The following is a 22,080-nucleotide window of genomic DNA, read 5'->3' on the forward strand; positions in this document are numbered from 1 at the left end:
ACCTTTGTGAGTGATCCGGCACGTGAGGGGAAGCCAGGAGAGGGAATATAAGGAGGAGACCTTTGTGAGTGATCCGGCACGTGAGGGGAAGCCAGGAGAGGGATATAAGGAGGAGACCTTTGTGAGTGACCCGGCACGTGAGGGGAAGCCAGGAGAGGGATATAAGGAGGAGACCTTTGTGAGTGATCCGGCACGTGAGGGGAAGCCAGGAGAGGGATATAAGGAGGAGACCTTTGTGAGTGATCCAGCACGTGAGGGGAAGCCAGGAGGGTGATATAAGGAGGAGACCTTTGTGAGTGATCCGGAATGTGATTGGAAGCCAGGAGGGGGATATAAGGAGGAGACCTTTGTGAGTGATCCGGCACGTGAGGGGAAGCCAGGAGGGGGATATAAGGAGGAGACCTTTGTGAGGGATCCGGCACGTGAGGGGAAGCCAGGAGGGGGATATAAGGAGGAGACCTCTGTGAGTGATCCGGCACGTGAGGGGAAGCCAGGAGGGGGATATAAGGAGGAGACCTTTGTGAGTGATCCGGCACGTGAGGGGAAGCCAGGAGGGGGATATAAGGAGGAGACCTTTGTGAGTGATCCGGCACGTGAGGGGAAGCCAGGAGAGGGATATAAGGAGGAGACCTTTGTGAGTGATCCGGCACGTGATGGGGAAGCCAAGAGAGGGATATAAGGAGGAGACCTTTGTGAGTGATCCGGAACGTGAGGGGAAGCCAGTAGGGTGATATAAGGAGGAGACCTTTGTGAGTGATCCGGCACGTGAGGGGAAGCCAGGAGGGGAATATAAGGAGGAGACCTTTGTGAGTGATCCGGCACGTGAGGGGAAGCCAGGAGGGGAATATAAGGAGGAGACCTTTGTGAGTTATCCGGCACGTGAGGGGAAGCCAGGAGAGGGATATAAGGAGGAGACCTTTGTGAGTGATCCGGCATGTGAGGGGAAGCCAGGAGGGGAATATAAGGAGGAGACCTTTGTGAGTGATCCGGCACGTGAGGGGAAGCCAGGAGGGGGATATAAGGAGGAGACCTTTGTGAGTGATCCGGCACGTGAGGGGAAGCCAGGAGAGGGATATAAGGAGGAGACCTTTGTGAGTGATCCGGCACGTGATGGGGAAGCCAAGAGAGGGATATAAGGAGGAGACCTTTGTGAGTGATCCGGAACGTGAGGGGAAGCCAGGAGGGTGATATAAGGAGGAGACCTTTGTGAGTGATCCGGCACGTGAGGGGAAGCCAGGAGAGGGATATAAGGAGGAGACCTTTGTGAGTGATCTGGCACGTGAGGGGAAGCCAGGAGGGGGATATAAGGAGGAGACCTTTGTGAGTGACCCGGCACGTGAGGGGAAGCCAGGAGAGGGATATAAGGAGGAGACCTTTGTGAGTGACCCGGCACGTGAGGGGAAGCCAGGAGAGGGATATAAGGAGGAGACCTTTGTGAGTGATCCGGCACGTGAGGGGAAGCCAGGAGAGGGAATATAAGGAGGAGACCTTTGTGAGTGATCCGGCACGTGAGGGGAAGCCAGGAGAGGGATATAAGGAGGAGACCTTTGTGAGTGACCCGGCACGTGAGGGGAAGCCAGGAGAGGGATATAAGGAGGAGACCTTTGTGAGTGATCCGGCACGTGAGGGGAAGCCAGGAGAGGGATATAAGGAGGAGACCTTTGTGAGTGATCCGGCACGTGAGGGGAAGCCAGGAGAGGGATATAAGGAGGAGACCTTTGTGAGTGACCCGGCACGTGAGGGGAAGCCAGGAGGGGGATATAAGGAGGAGACCTTTGTGAGTGATCCGGCACGCGAGGGGAAGCCAGGAGGGGGATATAAGGAGGAGACCTTTGTGAGTGATCCAGCACCTGAGGGGAAGCCAGGAGGGGGATATAAGGAGGAGACCTTTGTGAGTGATCCAGCACGTGAGGGGAAGCCAGGAGGGTGATATAAGGAGGAGACCTTTGTGAGTGATCCGGAATGTGATTGGAAGCCAGGAGGGGGATATAAGGAGGAGACCTTTGTGAGTGATCCGGCACGTGAGGGGAAGCCAGGAGGGGGATATAAGGAGGAGACCTTTGTGAGGGATCCGGCACGTGAGGGGAAGCCAGGAGGGGGATATAAGGAGGAGACCTCTGTGAGTGATCCGGCACGTGAGGAGAAGCCAGGAGGGGGATATAAGGAGGAGACCTTTGTGAGTGATCCGGCACGTGAGGGGAAGCCAGGAGGGGGATATAAGGAGGAGACCTTTGTGAGTGATCCGGCACGTGAGGGGAAGCCAGGAGAGGGATATAAGGAGGAGACCTTTGTGAGTGACCCGGCACGTGAGGGGAAGCCAGGAGAGGGATATAAGGAGGAGACCTTTGTGAGTGACCCGGCACGTGAGGGGAAGCCAGGAGAGGGATATAAGGAGGAGACCTTTGTGAGTGACCCGGCACGTGAGGGGAAGCCAGGAGGGGGATATAAGGAGGAGACCTTTGTGAGTGATCTGGCACGTGAGGGGAAGCCAGGAGGGGGATATAAGGAGGAGACCTTTGTGAGTGATCCAGCACGTGAGGGGAAGCCAGGAGAGGGATATAAGGAGGAGACCTTTGTGAGTGATCAAACACGTGAGGGGAAGCCAGGAGAGGGATATAAGGAGGAGACCTTTGTGAGTGATCTGGCACGTGAGGGGAAGCCAGGAGGGGGATATAAGGAGGAGACCTTTGTGAGTGATCCAGCACGTGAGGGGAAGCCAGGAGGGGGATATAAGGAGGAGACCTTTGTGAGGGATCCGGCACGTGAGGGGAAGCCAGGAGGGGGATATAAGGAGGAGACCTTTGTGAGTGATCTGGCACGTGAGGGGAAGCCAGGAGGGGGATATAAGGAGGAGACCTTTGTGAGTGATCCAGCACGTGAGGGGAAGCCAGGAGGGGGATATAAGGAGGAAACCTTTGTGAGTGATCCAACACGTGAGGGGAAGCCAGGAGAGGGATATAAGGAGGAGACCTTTGTGAGTGATCCGGCACGTGAGGAGAAGCCAGGAGGGGGATATAAGGAGGAGACCTTTGTGAGTGATCCGGCACGTGAGGGGAAGCCAGGAGGGGGATATAAGGAGGAGACCTTTGTGAGTGATCCGGCACGTGAGGGGAAGCCAGAAGGGGGATATAAGGAGGAGACCTTTGTGAGTGATCCGGCACGTGAGGGGAAGCCAGGAGGGGGATATAAGGAGGAGACCTTTGTGAGTGACCCAGCACGTGAGGGGAAGCCAGGAGAGGGATATAAGGAGGAGACCTTTGTGAGTGACCCAGCACGTGAGGGGAAGCCAGGAGAGGGATATAAGGAGGAGACCTTTGTGAGTGACCTGGCACGTGAGGGGAAGCCAGGAGAGGGATATAAGGAGGAGACCTTTGTGAGTGATCCGGCACGTGAGGGGAAGCCAGGAGGGGGATATAAGGAGGAGACCTTTGTGAGTGATCCGGCACGTGAGGGGAAGCCAGGAGGGGGATATAAGGAGGAGACCTTTGTGAGTGATCCGGCACGTGAGGGGAAGCCAGGAGGGGGATATAAGGAGGAGACCTTTGTGAGTGATCCAGCACGTGAGGGGAAGCCAGGAGAGGGATATAAGGAGGAGACCTTTGTGAGGGATCCGGCACGTGAGGGGAAGCCAGGAGGGGGATATAAGGAGGAGACCTTTGTGAGTGATCCGGCACGTGAGGGGAAGCCAGGAGAGGGATATAAGGAGGAGACCTTTGTGAGTGATCCGGCACGTGAGGGGAAGCCAGGAGAGGGATATAAGGAGGAGACCTTTGTGAGGGATCCGGCACGTGAGGAGAAGCCAGGAGGGGGATATAAGGAGGAGACCTTTGTGAGTGATCCGGCACGTGAGGGGAAGCCAGGAGGGGGATATAAGGAGGAGACCTTTGTGAGTGATCCGGCACGTGAGGGGAAGCCAGGAGAGGGATATAAGGAGGAGACCTTTGTGAGTGATCCGGCACGTGAGGGGAAGCCAGGAGGGGGATATAAGGAGGAGACCTTTGTGAGTGATCCGGCACGTGAGGGGAAGCCAGGAGGGGGATATAAGGAGGAGACCTTTGTGAGTGATCCGGCACGTGAGGGGAAGCCAGGAGGGGGATATAAGGAGGAGACCTTTGTGAGTGATCCAGCACGTGAGGGGAAGCCAGGAGAGGGATATAAGGAGGAGACCTTTGTGAGTGATCCGGCACGTGAGGGGAAGCCAGGAGGGGTATATAAGGAGGAGACCTTTGTGAGTGATCCGGCACGTGAGGGGAAGCCAGGAGGGGGATATAAGGAGGAGACCTTTGTGAGTGATCCGGCACGTGAGGGGAAGCCAGGAGGGGGATATAAGGAGGAGACCTTTGTGAGTGATCCAGCACGTGAGGGGAAGCCAGGAGGGGGATATAAGGAGGAGACCTTTGTGAGTGATCCAGCACGTGAGGGGAAGCCAGGAGAGGGATATAAGGAGGAGACCTTTGTGAGTGATCTAGCACGTGAGGGGAAGCCAGGAGGGGGATATAAGCAGGAGACCTTTGTGAGTGATCCGGCACGTGAGGGGAAGCCAGGAGGGGCATATAAGGAGGAGACCTTTGTAAGTGATCCGGCACGTGAAGGGAAGCCAGGAGGGGAATATAAGGAGGAGACCTTTGTGAGTGATCCGGCACGCGAGGGGAAGCCAGGAGAGGAATATAAGGAGGAGACCTTTGTGTAAGGAATCCGCTCCTCGGTTTACTGTTTGCCTTACCTTGCAGACATGTGCAGTCCCGGAACACTTCCCCTGATATTTACTGCAGCCTGGATTCACTCACCAAAGCAATTCTGCCACACGCCCCTTCTGCCATTGGTTCTCTGACCTTTAAGTGTTGCCTTCCCACAATGCTCCCTGCCGAGCATAGTCCTTCCTGGATGTCTCTGTGTTCTGCCATAAGCTTTGTCTTGTCTGTCTCCTTGGTTCCTGAGACCGGCTGCTAGTGTCACGCAGCGGTCTGTTCCTGTGCTGAAGCGGAGTACTCTCCTTGTTGTCTTCAGCCCCCTGTTTCCTGTGACCGGCTGCTAGTCTCATGCAGCGGTCAGTTCCTGTTTCCTGTGCTGAAGCTGAGTACTCTCCTTGTTACTTCAGCTCCTTGTTTTCTGTGACCGGCTGCTATATTCATGCAGCGGTCTGTTCCTGGTTTCCTGCACTGAAGCGGAGGTTTCCCTGTGTATCTTCAGCTTCCTGGTTCCTGGGGCCTACTCTTTCCCTAATCTAGAGAGGCCGTGTCCTGGTTCCTGCGCTGAAACGGAGGATTCCCCAGCCCGCTCAGAACTCTTGCGCTGAAGCACTGGTTTACCAGTGCAGCTAGGCGGTGTGCTACTCTGGTCTGTCTACCACCTCCTGAGACCAGTACCATGGGCCATGGTCGCCGCACACGCAGAAGCCACTCCCGCGCTCCTAAGCTGAAGCGGGGCTCTCCTGACTACCTGTTGCCGAACTCCTGCTTGAACAACGTTTACCCTGATGTCTCCAGTCCTGACCCTGGCGTGTCCACCGACGATGCTATCTTCTCCTATCCTGATCCTGCTACGTCCGACTACGAACTGCGCAATCCGGATCAGCCACGCGGTCCGACCCAGGTTTGTGGCGAGCACAGTCGTGACAGTACCTGTATGCTCGGCCCCACAAACTCGGACCGCCCTGTGGTGAGGGTTGGTATGTTTCTGTCTGAAATCCTGTCCCGGCCTGTAGACCAGTCCCAGTTTGAAAACCAGTTTCTGTGCGAAATACTACCCCTGATTGAAGATCAGATTATGTATGAAGGTTTAACCCCGTTGCAAAGACAATGCCGTAACGATCTCATTAGTAAGGCTTATTGCCTCAAGGACTTAAAACAGTCTCTGGCCGCTTGTGTTTGCTCCTCTGGTTCCCCTTTAACCTGGGATAATGTGCATCCTATCAAACTTGCCAACGCCCGAAATGCACTCCTTGCCTTGGCCTTATCATTGGACATTCACCTAGTACAACAGGACCCTCTCTTCATGGTGGTTCATGCTCAAGACACACTCCGTGTACTTTCCCTGACTTTGGACATTTGCATAAAGGAACAGGACCCTCTCCTTGCCAGCTACGCTGCCGCTTGGCAGTCCACCTGTGCTGCCAGTCCTGTCGCTAAACCTGGGGACGTATCTCCCTCTCCAGGAAATGACCAAACTGACCCACTATCACTGCCCCCTAACATAGATGCTGCCACGGTCCCTAGCCCTGATGGTACACCCGGGTACTCTGACACCAATGATACGCCTGCTTTAACCCCTGCTAGGCAGTTCTGCATGCCTTCCCTGTCAGGGAACAAATCCCTCCTACCTCCACGTACTCAGCTTCAATTTCTAAGTTTTCCTGTATTAAACCCTGTGGGGCAGCTCTCTGAGTCCCCTTTGGTAACCCCCTGTTCTCCGCCAGCCATGGTCACGTCCCTAGCTCCAGAGGAAAAATCCCTTGTCTCACCTATTACAGAGGAAAAACTCTCTATGTTCTACTCTCAGGTATTATCTGCTTTAACTCCTGTAAATTCTTGCTTCCTCCAAGCTAATGCCTTCGTTCTAGCCTCAGAGAATGTGTCCCCAAGTCCTATAGCAGAGGTTGCATTAAATGACTTCCCCAAGGTTGCTGAATCCTTAGTTAGTTTTTGCTATAAAACCCCTGCTTCAGCTCAAGTTTCAGCTGCTGTGCCCCCTGCAACTTCGGCTAAAGTTCTGATTCCAGTTAAATGTATTCAGTTACCAAGTTTTTCCCTAAGCTTGGTCGCAGAGTTCCCATTTCCAGGTACTTCGCTGAACCAGTCTGTCACCCAGAGAGCGATGATCCCTGCTTCAGCACACAGTCCCCACGTCGTGGAATCTGCAGTCATTTCTGGTTTCCCAGACACTCCTTACCAAATACCCACTTCAGAGACCAGTACAGTTATGATTACCCCCCGTGTACTGTCTGTGTTCTCCCCTTCTCAAAGCTTAGGGTTAAAACCGTACAGTGGTCAGTATGCGCCTCCTGGGGTTCATGTTGTGTTCCCAGGAATGTTTGCTGACACACTGGTTTCACTTAAAAGCGACGCTTTTTCATATGTGCTAGCTAGAAGCCTGCACACAGTTTCCCCTCTCTCTGAAATTTGCCTTGTCGGCCCTGATACTCGGAGAGGTAAAAACCTCCCTTCAGATTCAGAATCTCTTTCTATAGAGGTGGTCCTTGCTGTTAGTTCCCCTGATTTCTCTGCCCATGCAAACCCTCCAGGGATCAGCATATCTGTGGTTACCCCCTTAGTACAGTCTGAGACCACCCTGCTTATATTACAAGTCCTGGTGTTTAAATCTGAGCTATTTAGTTTTACTGCCCTTGCTAAACCTCAGTCCCTCAGCACTGCAGCTAAACGTGCTCCAGCAACCGTTGGGTTACTCGGGGTAAAAATTCAAATTCCTGTCTTAAAGGGTACTTTCTCACACATGTCCAGCAAACATAGAACCTCAGTGATTGATTCTAAGTCACTTATCACTATATCTGTTGTTCTCACTAGTCAAACCCTGACACCCTCACCACTGGCTAGGAGTCCCGTTATCAGAATTTTTGCACTAGTAAACACGCCTAAGTCTGTTTTTGTCATGACAAGCACCCCTGTTGTTAGGGCCCTTGCAGTTTTGGATAAGACTCCTTTTACTTCAAAGGTTTCTGCTATTGAGAGTTTCCACGGTTCCAACTTACCGCTTATTGTCTCTTTAACTCCCATCATTACTCTCCCATTACCAGTCACTGATTCCCAGGCACCAGCTCCTGACGCTAGTTCTCCTATCGGTACCCCTGCTTTGTGAGATGTTTCTGTTATGGATTCCGAGCCTCCAGCTCCGGAGTCAATTCCTTTACTCGCTGCTGTTTTTGTAGTCTCTCAGGTCCCTGTCACTGAAGTACAGACTTCAGCTTCTGAGGTTAGCTCCCCTCCCTCCGCTACCCTTGCTCTGCCTGATTCTCAAGTTTCTGATATTAGAGCCCCAAAGCCTATTCCTACTCCCCAGACAATACTATCTGCCACTGAGGGTTCCCCAGTATTTGAGAGCTCCACTGCTGAGTGCTTCTCTGCCTCTGTGAAACGATGTTTTTCCCCCTCGGAGCCTTCTGTTGCCCCTGTTATTTCCTTTGAGTTGGAAATACTCTGTACGTATCCCAAGATTTCGGTCTCTATGTCTGGTTTACTGCTTGCCTTGTCACCTTCCATACCAATACCGGGAAATGCTCCCTCCCACCCTATACCCTCGCTGACCACTACCTGGGAGACCTCTGGAGGAGAAGTCCCTCTCAAATTCCTACATGCAGAGGTCAGCCAAGACTTTGTCTGTCCCAAAGGTCGCCCTGGTATATTCGATCAACTATCAAGGCCGCTTATCCTAAATTCTGGTCCCATTACTAAAGACTGGGCTCCCAGTGGGGGTTCTTCTGCCGTTTCTGCTCCGGAACCCTCTGGTTCTTCACAGCCTTGGATTCCCAAGCCATTTCGTGGGGCGAGCCAGGTGCCAATGATATCTCTACCACCACTCTCATATCCTAGAACAGTACTCACCAAGGAACTGCTCGTTTACGGATCCCCTTTCCACCTAAAAAACTTTAGGAACAACTCGATGTCCCCGAGACCCATGGATGGCCCTAGCTGGCCGCAGTTCTCTCCGGTCGGTGGGGGTACACAAAGGAGTGACCACGAGTCTCTGAACCATGACTCTAACACCAATCCTAGACGGTTCAGGAACAACTCCTGGTCCACCAACTCTATGAGTGGTCTTGTTCGCCCGGAGGTCTCACGTGAAGAGGGGGGTACTGTAAGGAATCCGCTCCTCGGTTTACTGTTTGCCTTACCTTGCAGACGTGTGCAGTCCTGGAACACTTCCCCTGATATTTACTGCAGCCTGGATTCTCTCACCAAAGCAATACTGCCACACGCCCCTTCTGCCATTGGTTCTCTGACCTTTAAGTGTTGCTTTCCCACAATGCTCCCTGCCGAGCATAGTCCTTCCTGGATGTCTCTGTGTTCTGCCATAAGCCTTGCCTTGTCTGTCTCCTTGGTTCCTGAGACCGGCTGCTAGTGTCACGCAGCGGTCTGTTCCTGTGCTGAAGCGGAGTACTCTCCTTGTTGTCTTCAGCTCCCTGATTCCTGTGACCGGCTGCTAGTCTCATGCAGCGGTCAGTTCCTGTTTCCTGTGCTGAAGCTGAGTACTCTCCTTGTTACTTCAGCTCCTTGTTTCCTGTGACCGGCTGCTATATTCATGCAGCGGTCTGTTCCTGGTTTCCTGCACTGAAGCGGAGGTTTCCCTGTGTATCTTCAGCTTCCTGGTTCCTGGGGCCTACTCTTTCCCTAATCTAGAGAGGCCGTGTCCTGGTTCCTGCGCTGAAACGGAGGATTCCCCAGCCCGCTCAGGACTCTTGCGCTGAAGCACTGGTTTACCAGTGCAGCTAGGCGGTGTGCTACTCTGGTCTGTCTACCACCTCCTGAGACCAGTACCATGGGCCATGGTCGCCGCACGCAAAGAGGCCACTCCCGTGCTCCTAAGCTGAAGCGGGGCTCTCCTGACTACCTGTTGCCGAACTCCTGCTTGAACAACGTTTACCCTGATGTCTCCAGTCCTGACCCTGGCGTGTCCACCGACGATGCTGTCTTCTCCTATCCTGATCCTGCTACGTCCGACTACGAACTGCGCAATCCAGATCAGCCACGCGGTCCGACCCAGGTTTGTGGCAAGCACAGTCGTGACACTTTGTGAGTGATCCGGCACGCGAGGGGAAGCCAGGAGAGGGATATAAGGAGGAGACCTTTGTGAGTGATCCGGCACGTGAGGGGAAGCCAGGAGAGGGATATAAGGAGGAGACCTTTGTGAGTGATCTGGCATGTGAGCGGAAGCCAGGAGAGGGATATAAGGAGGAGACCTTTGTGAGTGATCCGGCACGTGAGGGGAAGCCAGGAGAGGGATATAAGGAGGAGACCTTTGTGAGTGATCCGGCACGTGAGGGGAAGCCAGGAGAGGGAATATAAGGAGGAGACCTTTGTGAGTGATCCGGCACGTGAGGGGAAGCCAGGAGGGGGATATAAGGAGGAGACCTTTGTGAGTGATCCGGCACGTGAGGGGAAGCCAGAAGGGGGATATAAGGAGGAGACCTTTGTGAATGATCCGGCACGTGATGGGAAGCCAGGAGAGGGATATAAGGAGGAGACCTTTGTGAGTGATCTGGCCTGGCTTCCCATCACATGCTGGATCACTTACAGTTGTCCTCCTTATATCCCTCTCCTGGCTTCCCCTCACGTGCCAGGAGAGGGATATAAGGAGGAGAACTGTAAGTGATCCGGTACTTGATGTGAAGCCAGGAGAGGGATATATGTAAGACAACTGTTGTTGATCCAGAACGTGTTCGGAAGCCAGGAAAAGGATATAAGGAGGAGAACTTTGTGATTGATCAGGAATGTGATTGGAAGCCAGGAAAAGGATATAAGGAGGAGAACTTTGTGATTGATCAGGAATGTGATTGGAAGCCAGGAGAAGGATATAAGGAGGAGAATTTTGTGATAAGACCTCGAAAACACACATAAATACAAAATACAGAGCATATACACACTTACTTTGGGGGTGAAATCTAGTCTTTCCTAGTGCAGGGCGCCTGCTTCGGCAAAAGACGTTACCCTATCCGCTCTAGTTGGTTCCAGCCTGCTGGCTTGGCCTCTCCATGCTACTCTTCAGGTGTGTATAGCTCTTTCACCCAGAAGCACCTTTGAGCCCGCCAGCAGCTCCTTGTTTCTTCAAATATCCAGCAAACAAAAAGAGCTATCAGCTACACTGCTCTCTCTAATATAGGGCTTGATGCATATCTATATCATTGAGGGGGCTGGCAGCCAATTAGAGCATGGATTGTGGTTGTGCATTAAATGATAGGAGGGGAAAATGTAAAACTTGCCAATGGAAATCGTGCCTATGAGTTTGAAACCCCAGCAACCGTTTTCCTGGCTTGCCCCATACCTCCCGCTGGGTAGCTTCCACAATGTCTAGCTGGAACAAAGGCTTTCTACTCCAGATATCCTGTTCACAGCCCTTCTCCCTCACCATGTGCACACAAACCTGCATGTCTTTTGCAATTAACACAGGGAATCCCTATACTTGGGCTGGTGGCATTGAAATGCTAATTCACATCTGGCTGCCTTTTGTCCTGTATGCAGTACAGCTCACAGCACAAACACAAAATGCATTGTAGTTTTAAATCACAGCAAAACTAAAATTTGATCTCTAGAGCTGACACTCTAAAACTTGGATCTGCGAGCTGGGGTTCTAAAACCCACGTTGGCATACAAGCCTTCTAGACCCCGCTCTAATACCTTGCTGTCAGGCAATGCAGGTTAACCCTGTTTTCCCCCAAATATCCCCCTTTTTCCACATGTTCCAGAAGTCTCTGCCCTGCAGCTATTTCTCATAACGGGCCACCCATACAAAGCAACCCACTTATTAGCTGCACAGGCAGCTACAGGACCATGAGTCAAAGGGAATACAGCATAGAATGCGTTAACTGGCCCACTGGGCTTACATGGTTAACCCCCCACACACGGTTCCTAGCTTAAAGCCTTATGGGGGACAGTATAAGGAGAACAGAGTTACAGAAAATACATGGTTTTACCTTTTTACCTTACTGGACCCGAGAGCTAACCCTCTTGGCCCATTACCCACCGTCTCTAGAGGCAACCGGCCGGGCTTCACCTTTTATTAATTAAGGCCAGCTACCTCCAATCGTCACACCTCCCCACTCAAGATAAAAGCTCCAGCACTGTCACCATATCAGGTGGCTTGCTGAGCCTGAAAAAAATTGAGATTGCAGGGATAAACCAGAGTCTCTCCGCCTGGTAAAGTCCTCCAGCATGGGTGGATCCCTTGCCCCCTCCATAGTCCAAGTTCAACAGGGCCAGGATCCACTGGAGCAACACACTTTCCTCCCCCTACCACCCTGGGTAGCCACCCTTGGGTCTGGGGACTCTGACCACTGGGGTACCAAAAGGCTGCAAGATTGTTGGGGTGCTGAGTGTAGCAAGGCAGGTCTGCAGAGCTGTGGATGCCTGTCCATAATCTGGGCACAAAATGAGCTGCACCCCATGCGATGATATTCACGTGTGTGAAGGAGCCTGGGGTGTAGAGAAAATCTATCCATAGCTACCTATATCTATATAAAACGCCTTCAGTCCCAGCCCAAGGTATACGTTTACCTCACACTTGTCCATACTGCACAGGTCTAAAAATGAAGACCACCATTTTATTTATAAAATATTTTACCAGGAAGTAATACATTGAGAGTTACCTCTCGTTTTCAAGTATGTCCTGGGCATAGAGTTAAGACAAATAATACATGGTTACAAATACAGTTACATAATGGGCAGCGTATACATTATATACAAGACATTGCATGCACAGTTAAAGAAAATATATATTATAGGCGTATGTAACAGTTACAGACTAGATTAAAATGTGAGACAGCTTTAGTTTTGAAAGAACTTAGACTGGTGGTGGGTGTGAGAGTCTCCGGTAGGTTGTTCCAGTTTTGGAGTGCACGGTAAGAAAAGGAGGAGCGGCTGGATACTTTGCTGAACCTTGGGACCAGGAACAGTCTTTTAGAGTCAGATCTCAGGTGATAGGTACTGCATGTGGTAGAGGTGAGGAACTTGTTCAGGTAGCTGGGTAGCTTGACTGACAAACAGCAAGAAGCATTTTAACAATAATCTTAGTAAAAATGAAAGATCTGCCCTAAAAAACATAATGGATGACAGGTCGAGTGTGATAAAACCGCCCGACAAAGGTGGGGGAGTTGTTTTAATGGACACTGACTACTATTTAAAAGAAGCTGCTAGGATTTTAAGCGACGGGATTACCTATGAGAAATTTACACAGAACCCCACAGCATGTTTTAAGGAAGAACTGTTTATTTTACTAGATAGAGGAAAAGACCTGGGAATTTTGGATGAAAGGGAGTACGGCTATCTGAGAAAGGAAAAACCTGTGGTGGCCGTGTTTTACTTTCTTCCCAAAATACATACAAACTTAGAGCATCCGCCAGGGAGACTGATCATTTCCGGGATCGACTCCCTGACGCAGAACCTGTCCGAGTATATTGATATCTACAGAAGAATGTGAAGAAAACAAAATTTTATCTAGGAGATACCACGCAGGTGCTTAATATTCTTTCTGGGGTTACATGGCGACTTGCAATGTAACGTCGATGTACACATGCATTAGGCATGAGGATGGTTGTGATGCGGTTAAAGAATAATTGAGACAGACACTCTTATCTCTAATGACCGGCGAGATTTTATATTAGACGGGATCAACTTTGTTCTCCAACATAATGTGTTTTGGTTCAGTGATGTTTACTTCCTACAAAAGTGCGGAACCGCGATGGGGACCAGGTTCGTACCAAGCTATGCGAATGTCTTCATGGCCGGTTGGGAACCCGACCATGTGTGGTCAGGGCATGGGTTTAGTGCGAGCCTGGTCCTTTGGAAGAGATACATTGATGATGTTCTCCTGATCTGGGAAACTTTTTTCAACACATTAATACAAATAATTATAATTTGGTGTTTACATCAGAAAGAGCAAGGACACAATTCATTCTTTAGATTTGACGGTGTATATAGAAGGAACCACCATTAAGACAAAAACCTTTTTTAAAGAAGTCGACGCGAACAATTATCTCCTCAATACGAGTTGTCATCACCCCAATTGGTTACGAAACCTCCCATATGGGCAGTTTCGTTGCATCAAAAGAAACTGTACTGACGATGAAGTTTTTAAGAACCAGATGGGAGTTTTGAATTATTGGTTTGAGGAGAGGGATTACGACACAGATACTATAAGAAGGACTGTAGACAGGACATGTGGTTTAAAGAGGGATGATCTTTTAACCTCTAAGTGGCAAAATGAAAATAAAAAATATACTGTCTCATTCGTGCCAAAATATAATAGAGAGGCCAGTAAGATCATAACAAAAACATTCTTCTTAAGAACAAACACAGTCTCTCTTCTTACCCAGAATCCTCTGAGGGTAAAGTCCAGGGGTGTCTCAGGTCCAACACCATCTGTATCACGGAGACGTAAATGTGGTCTGTACACCCGGGTTTCCCTCTGTATCACGGACACGTCTTCCGTCTCACTCCCAATCTTCCCCAGTCTTACACTCTTCCCCGTCTTATTCCATCCATTCCCCCACGTACTTCCTCTCCCTTTTCCCTCCTTATTCTCTCCCTCCCCCTTCTTCACTCTTTCCCTCTCTCCCTCCTGTACAGGACGCTCTACGCTCTCTTGATGTGGATCCTGTGTATAACCCCCTCCTGGTGACCTGTAATCTTTACCGCCAGCTCCAAGGGGTCCTGACTCGTCCCCCCATGCTTCGACCACAGTGGCCACAACCCCAGGGGCCCATGAGTCATGTGACAGCGCTCCGAGGGACCCAGCAGAGAGGATCCACAGGGGGAGGACAGAGTAGACAGGTGAGGAAATGCAGGCTGATACCTTGTGTGTTTATTTATATGGCGTATCACCATGTGTATGTATGTATACATATGTAGGTATATTACTCCAGTTGTGTTAACCTGATATAACTCTTATATTTGTGAGTCACCTTGGACATCACATGAGCGTCCGACACCCGCTGCCGGGAAGGAATGGAACAAGAGCGTGCAACATTCTGTGCCGGGAAGGAATGGAACACGAGCGTCCGACGCCCAGTGCCGGGAAGGAATGGAACACGAGCGTCCGAATCCCGGTGTCGGGAAGGAAAGGAACACGAGTGTGCGACGCCCAGTGCCGGGAAGGAATGGAACACGAGTGTGCGACGCCCAGTGCCGGGAAGGAATGGAACACGAGCGTTCGACACCCGGTGCTGGGAAGGAATGGAACACGAGTGTGCGACGCCCAGTGCCGGGAAGGAATGGAACACGAGTGTGCGACGCCCAGTGCCGGGAAGGAATGGAACACGAGTGTGCGACGCCCAGTGCCGGGAAGGAATGGAACACGAGCGTCCGACGCCCGGTGTCGGGAAGGAATGGAACACGAGTGTGCGACGCCCAGTGCCGGGAAGGAATGGAACACGAGCGTCCGACGCCCAGTGCCGGGAAGGAATGGAACACGAGCGTCCGATGCCCAGTGCCGGGAAGGAATGGAACACGAGTGTCCGACACCCGATGCCGGGAAGGAATGGAACACGAGCGTCCGACGCCCGGTGCCGGGAAGGAATGGAACACGAGCGTCCGACACCCGGTGCCGGGAAGGAATGGAACACGAGCATCCGACGCCCGGTGCCGGGAAGGAATGGAACACGAGTGTCCGACACCCGATGCCGGGAAGGAATGGAACACGAGCGTCCGACGCCCGGTGCCGGGAAGGAAAGGAACACGAGTGTGCGACGCCCAGTGCCGGGAAGGAATGGAACACGAGTGTGCGACGCCCAGTGCCGGGAAGGAATGGAACACGAGCGTCCGATGCCCAGTGCCGGGAAGGAATGGAACACGAGTGTCCGACACCCGATGCCGGGAAGGAATGGAACACGAGTGTCCGACACCCGGTGCCGGGAAGGAATGGAACACGAGCATCCGACACCCGGTGCCGGGAAGGAATGGAACACGAGTGTCCGACACCCGATGCCGGGAAGGAATGGAACACGAGCGTCCGTCGCCCAGTGCCGGGAAGGAATGGAACACGAGTGTCCGACGCCCAGTGCCGGGAAGGAATGGAACACGAGCGTCCGACGCCCAGTGCCGGGAAGGAATGGAACACGAGCGTCCGAATCCCGGTGTCGGGAAGGAAAGGAACACGAGTGTGCGACGCCCAGTGCCGGGAAGGAATGGAACACGAGTGTGCGACGCCCAGTGCCGGGAAGGAATGGAACACGAGCGTTCGACACCCGGTGCTGGGAAGGAATGGAACACGAGTGTGCGACGCCCAGTGCCGGGAAGGAATGGAACACGAGTGTGCGACGCCCAGTGCCGGGAAGGAATGGAACACGAGTGTGCGACGCCCAGTGCCGGGAAGGAATGGAACACGAGCGTCCGACGCCCGGTGTCGGGAAGGAATGGAACACGAGTGTGCGACGCCCAGTGCCGGGAAGGAATGGAACACGAGCGTCCGACGCCCAGTGCCGGGAAGGAATGGAACACGAGCGTCCGATGCCCAGTGCCGGGAAGGAATGGAACACGAGTGTCCGACACCCGATGCCGGGAAGGAATGGAACACGAGCGTCCGACGCCCGGTGCCGGGAAGGAATGGAACACGAGCGTCCGACACCCGGTGCCGGGAAGGAATGGAACACGAGCATCCGACGCCCGGTGCCGGGAAGGAATGGAACACGAGTGTCCGACACCCGATGCCGGGAAGGAATGGAACACGAGCGTCCGACGCCCGGTGCCGGGAAGGAAAGGAACACGAGTGTGCGACGCCCAGTGCCGGGAAGGAATGGAACACGAGTGTGCGACGCCCAGTGCCGGGAAGGAATGGAACACGAGCGTCCGATGCCCAGTGCCGGGAAGGAATGGAACACGAGTGTCCGACACCCGATGCCGGGAAGGAATGGAACACGAGTGTCCGACACCCGGTGCCGGGAAGGAATGGAACACGAGCATCCGACACCCGGTGCCGGGAAGGAATGGAACACGAGTGTCCGACACCCGATGCCGGGAAGGAATGGAACACGAGCGTCCGTCGCCCAGTGCCGGGAAGGAATGGAACACGAGTGTCCGACGCCCAGTGCCGGGAAGGAATGGAACACGAGTGTGCGACGCCCAGTGCCGGGAAGGAATGGAACACGAGCGTCCGACGCCCAGTGCCGGGAAGGAATGGAACACGAGCGTTCGACACCCGGTGCCGGGAAGGAATGGAACACGAGCATCTGACGCCCGGTGCCGGGAAGGAATGGAACACGAACATCCGACGCCCGGTGCCGGGAAGGAATGGAACACGAGCATCCGACGCCCGGTGCCGGGAAGGAATGGAACATGAGCATCCGACGCCCGGTGCCGGGAAGGAATGGAACATGAGCATCCGACGCCCGGTGCCGGGAAGGAATGGAACACGAGCATCCGACGCCCAGTGCCGGGAAGGAATGGAACACGAGCGTCCGAATCCCGGTGCCGGGAAGGAATGGAACACGAGCATCCGACGCCCGGTGCCGGGAAGGAATGGAACACGAGTGTCCGACACCCGATGCCGGTAAGGAATGGAACACGAGCGTCCGACGCCCGGTGCCGGGAAGGAAAGGAACACGAGTGTGCGACGCCCAGTGCCGGGAAGGAATGGAACACGAGTGTGCGACGCCCAGTGCCGGGAAGGAATGGAACACGAGCGTCCGATGCCCAGTGCCGGGAAGGAATGGAACACGAGTGTCCGACACCCGATGCCGGGAAGGAATGGAACACGAGTGTCCGACACCCGGTGCCGGGAAGGAATGGAACACGAGCATCCGACGCCCGGTGCCGGGAAGGAATGGAACACGAGCATCCGACACCCGATGCCGGGAAGGAATGGAACACGAGCGTCCGACGCCCGGTGCCGGGAAGGAATGGAACACGAGCGTCCGACACCCGGTGCCGGGAAGAAATGGAACACGAGCGTCCGTCGCCCAGTGCCAGGAAGGAATGGAACACGAGCGTCCGTCGCCCAGTGCCAGGAAGGAATGGAACACGAGCATCCGACGCCCGGTGCCGGGAAGGAATGGAACACGAGTGTCCGACACCCGATGCCGGGAAGGAATGGAACACGAGCGTCCGACGCCCAGTGCCGGGAAGGAATGGAACACCAGCGTCCAACGCCCAGTGCCGGGAAGGAATGGAACACGAGTGTGCGACACCCGATGCCGGGAAGGAATGGAACACGAGCGTCCGACGCCCGGTGCCGGGAAGGAAAGGAACACGAGTGTGCGACGCCCAGTGCCGGGAAGGAATGGAACACGAGCGTCCGATGCCCAGTGCCGGGAAGGAATGGAACACGAGCGTCCGATGCCCAGTGCCGGGAAGGAATGGAACACGAATGTCCGACACCCGGTGCCGGGAAGGAATGGAACACGAATGTCCGACACCCGGTGCCGGGAAGGAATGGAACACGAGCGTCCGACGCCCGGTGCCGGGAAGGAATTGAACACGAGCGTCCGACGCCCGGTGCCAGGAAGGAATGGAACACGAGCATCCGACGCCCGGTGCCGGGAAGGAATGGAACACGAGCGTCCGACGCCCGGTGTCGGGAAGGAATGGAACACGAGCGTCCGACGCCCGGTGCCGGGAAGGAATGGAACACGAGCGTCCGATGCCCAGTGCCGGGAAGGAATGGAACACGAGCGTCCGACGCCCGGTGCCAGGAAGGAATGGAACACGAATGTCCGACACCCGGTGCCGGGAAGGAATGGAACACGAATGTCCGACACCCGGTGCCGGGAAGGAATGGAACACGAGCGTCCGACGCCCGGTGCCGGGAAGGAATTGAACACGAGCGTCCGACGCCCAGTTCCAGGAAGGAATGGAACACGAGCGTCCGACGCCCGGTGTCGGGAAGGAATGGAACACGAGCGTCCGACGCCCGGTGCCGGGAAGGAATGGAACACGAGCGTCCGACGCCCGGTGCCGGGAAGGAATGGAACACGAGCGTCCGACGCCCAGTGCCGGGAAGGAATGGTACACGAGCGTTCGACACCCGGTGCCGGGAAGGAATGGAACACGAGCGTCCGACGCCCGGTGCCGGGAAGGAATGGAACACGAGCGTCCGACGCCCGGTGCCGGGAAGGAATGGAACACGAGCGTCCGACACCCGGTGCCGGGAAGGAATGGAACACGAGCATCCGATGCCCGGTGCCGGGAAGGAATGGAACACGAGTGTCCGACACCCGATGCCGGGAAGGAATGGAACACGAGCGTCCGACGCCCGGTGCCGGGAAGGAAAGGAACACGAGTGTGCGACGCCCAGTGCCGGGAAGGAATGGAACACGAGTGTGCGACGCCCAGTGCCGGGAAGGAATGGAACACGAGCGTCCGATGCCCAGTGCCGGGAAGGAATGGAACACGAGTGTCCGACACCCGATGCCGGGAAGGAATGGAACACGAGTGTCCGACACCCGGTGCCGGGAAGGAATGGAACACGAGCGTCCGACACCCGGTGCCGGGAAGGAATGGAACACGAGTGTCCGACACCCGATGCCGGGAAGGAATGGAACACGAGTGTCCGACACCCGGTGCCGGGAAGGAATGGAACACGAGCGTCCGACACCCGGTGCCGGGAAGGAATGGAACACGAGTGTCCGACACCCGATGCCGGGAAGGAATGGAACACGAGTGTCCGACGCCCAGTGCCAGGAAGGAATGGAACACGAGCGTCCGACGCCCGGTGCCGGGAAGGAATGGAACACGAGTGTCCGACACCCGATGCCGGGAAGGAATGGAACACGAGCGTCCGACGCCCGGTGCCGGGAAGGAAAGGAACACGAGTGTGCGACGCCCAGTGCCAGGAAGGAATGGAACACGAGCGTCCGATGCCCAGTGCCGGGAAGGAATGGAACACGAGTGTCCGACACCCGATGCCGGGAAGGAATGGAACACGAGTGTCCGACACCCGGTGCCGGGAAGGAATGGAACACGAGCATCCGACGCCCGGTGCCGGGAAGGAATGGAACACGAGCATCCGACACCCGATGCCGGGAAGGAATGGAACACGAGCGTCCGACGCCCGGTGCCGGGAAGGAATGGAACACGAGCGTCCGACACCCGGTGCCGGGAAGAAATGGAACACGAGCGTCCGTCGCCCAGTGCCAGGAAGGAATGGAACACGAGCGTCCGTCGCCCAGTGCCAGGAAGGAATGGAACACGAGCATCCGACGCCCGGTGCCGGGAAGGAATGGAACACGAGTGTCCGACACCCGATGCCGGGAAGGAATGGAACACGAGCGTCCGACGCCCAGTGCCGGGAAGGAATGGAACACGAGTGTCCGACACCCAGTGCCGGGAAGGAATGGAACACGAGCGTCCGATGCCCAGTGCCGGGAAGGAATGGAACACGAGCGTCCGACGCCCGGTGCCAGGAAGGAATGGAACACGAATGTCCGACACCCGGTGCCGGGAAGGAATGGAACACGAATGTCCGACACCCGGTGCCGGGAAGGAATGGAACACGAGCGTCCGACGCCCGGTGCCGGGAAGGAATTGAACACGAGCGTCCGACGCCCAGTTCCAGGAAGGAATGGAACACGAGCGTCCGACGCCCGGTGTCGGGAAGGAATGGAACACGAGCGTCCGACGCCCGGTGCCGGGAAGGAATGGAACACGAGCGTCCGACGCCCGGTGCCGGGAAGGAATGGAACACGAGCGTCCGACGCCCAGTGCCGGGAAGGAATGGTACACGAGCGTTCGACACCCGGTGCCGGGAAGGAATGGAACACGAGCGTCCGACGCCCGGTGCCGGGAAGGAACAATCATTCACTTGTTTTTCATCATAGACCCAGATGAGTAGGATTGGAGAATCAGACGGCTGTGACAGGATGGTTCAAATATATTCAAACATTTTTCATATTTCATATTAAACTAATAACCTCATCTCATCATAATGTGGCAGTATTTGAGAGATGCATGTGGGCAGGAATACAGTAGGAATAGTAACAAATCATATAAAATCTTTTATATAATAAATATAACATATCAAAATAAAAAAAATCAAAAAAAAAATATATATATATATCAAAAATATATATATGTGTACACATCATACTGGGAAGACCCGCACAGGCTCTACAACCTACTACAAGGATTCACACGTGAGTTTCCCATGTCCCAACCTCATAGTGCTCACGGCGAGCCGGCTGGGGGAATGATTACACGCTTCATCTCACTACACTAAGGTTGTGTTTGGCCTGGGTCTAGAAGATTTTCTTATCTTTCACCAGCAGGACTTTGCTATACTCTGAGCGCCTGGAGGGTTAATCAGATGATTCACCCGTTTGTATGCTATGCACCAATAGAGCTAATTAGAAGGACGCGCATAGGGCGGGTTTCTGTTTTACACCACACTCTTTATTTCTTTCACCCGAGACTATGACGGGACGCGCTCTTTGAGCCGCGCGTCGAGGCTTAATAACATTCTACAATGTGCCTCAGAACACAGGGTATACACATGAGAAATGTAATATTTACTATACGCCTACTAATGTAAGGACAGCAGCAACTGTGTATGCTGATACATTTACCCATATATGTAACCATATGTGTCTACTTAGGGCTAACCTGGCATAGGAGGTCGGCACAGTATAGAACGGGCTTTGTAACTAATTGTAAGTAGGAAGTGTACTATCGGCAGGGAACTAGAAACCAGACACAAGGTACTGTACAGTATATGCATCTGCCTCCGATAGCACTAATTAAAATACAGGGGATTTCTTTGTATTATTGGAGCGCATCACTAGAAATATATAACCTGGCCTTCTGGACACACTGTGTTTTCCACCACGAGAGGCTACGATTGGATGTGATCCAAACACCCCGCCGGGGGGGAATATAAACTATTCTATAACATGTGCTAGGATAGAGCGCGTTTGCGCGGTGGGACGCGGTGACAGCCAATTAACGTGTATTTACACTGATTTCATACGCATGGTGTATGTCACTATGACACGCTTAGCGAATTGACACATTTTCTGAGCTATCCTGCTTTATTGAATGAATTATAGCTATTTATATTTTGCGCCACATTTTAGTGCCTTGAATGCATTAGGTTGGTGGTATTTCTTCATACTTTGTTTTAGTAAATTGATTTATTATAGCTGTTGCCCTATTTAGGTTTACACAGATCATATGAGCTATATGGGACTATTAGCCACGCTTCTCTGTGGACAGTATCCCGGAGTTGATCGTACAGGGGTCCCATATGGAATAGGATGTGCTGCTTCTGCGCTAGTGCGTTGTTTAATCTATTAGGAGTGTCAGAGGCAGCGGTTCTTGGGGGCAGGCCATGGATTTATACAGGAGTGTCAGAGGCAGCGGTTCTTGGGGGCAGGCCATGGATTTATACAGGAGTGTCAGAGGCAGCGGTTCTTGGGGGCAGGCCATGGAT

General features: G+C 53.8%; 1 protein-coding gene across 1 annotated transcript in view; it reads left to right on the plus strand.

The window, feature by feature from the left end:
- M1AP (meiosis 1 associated protein) overlaps positions 1 to 22,080 on the plus strand; it is a 141,076-nt gene that overhangs the window by 115,173 nt on the left and 3,823 nt on the right. Inside the window, exon 5 of the mRNA XM_075571739.1 lies at positions 14,292 to 14,495. Coding sequence (XP_075427854.1) covers positions 14,292 to 14,495 — 204 coding nt within the window. The remainder of the gene's footprint in view (positions 1 to 14,291; positions 14,496 to 22,080) is intronic.

The sequence above is a fragment of the Ascaphus truei genome, chromosome 1, assembly GCF_040206685.1.
Source record: "Ascaphus truei isolate aAscTru1 chromosome 1, aAscTru1.hap1, whole genome shotgun sequence".
Classification (NCBI taxonomy): Eukaryota; Metazoa; Chordata; class Amphibia; order Anura; family Ascaphidae; genus Ascaphus; species Ascaphus truei.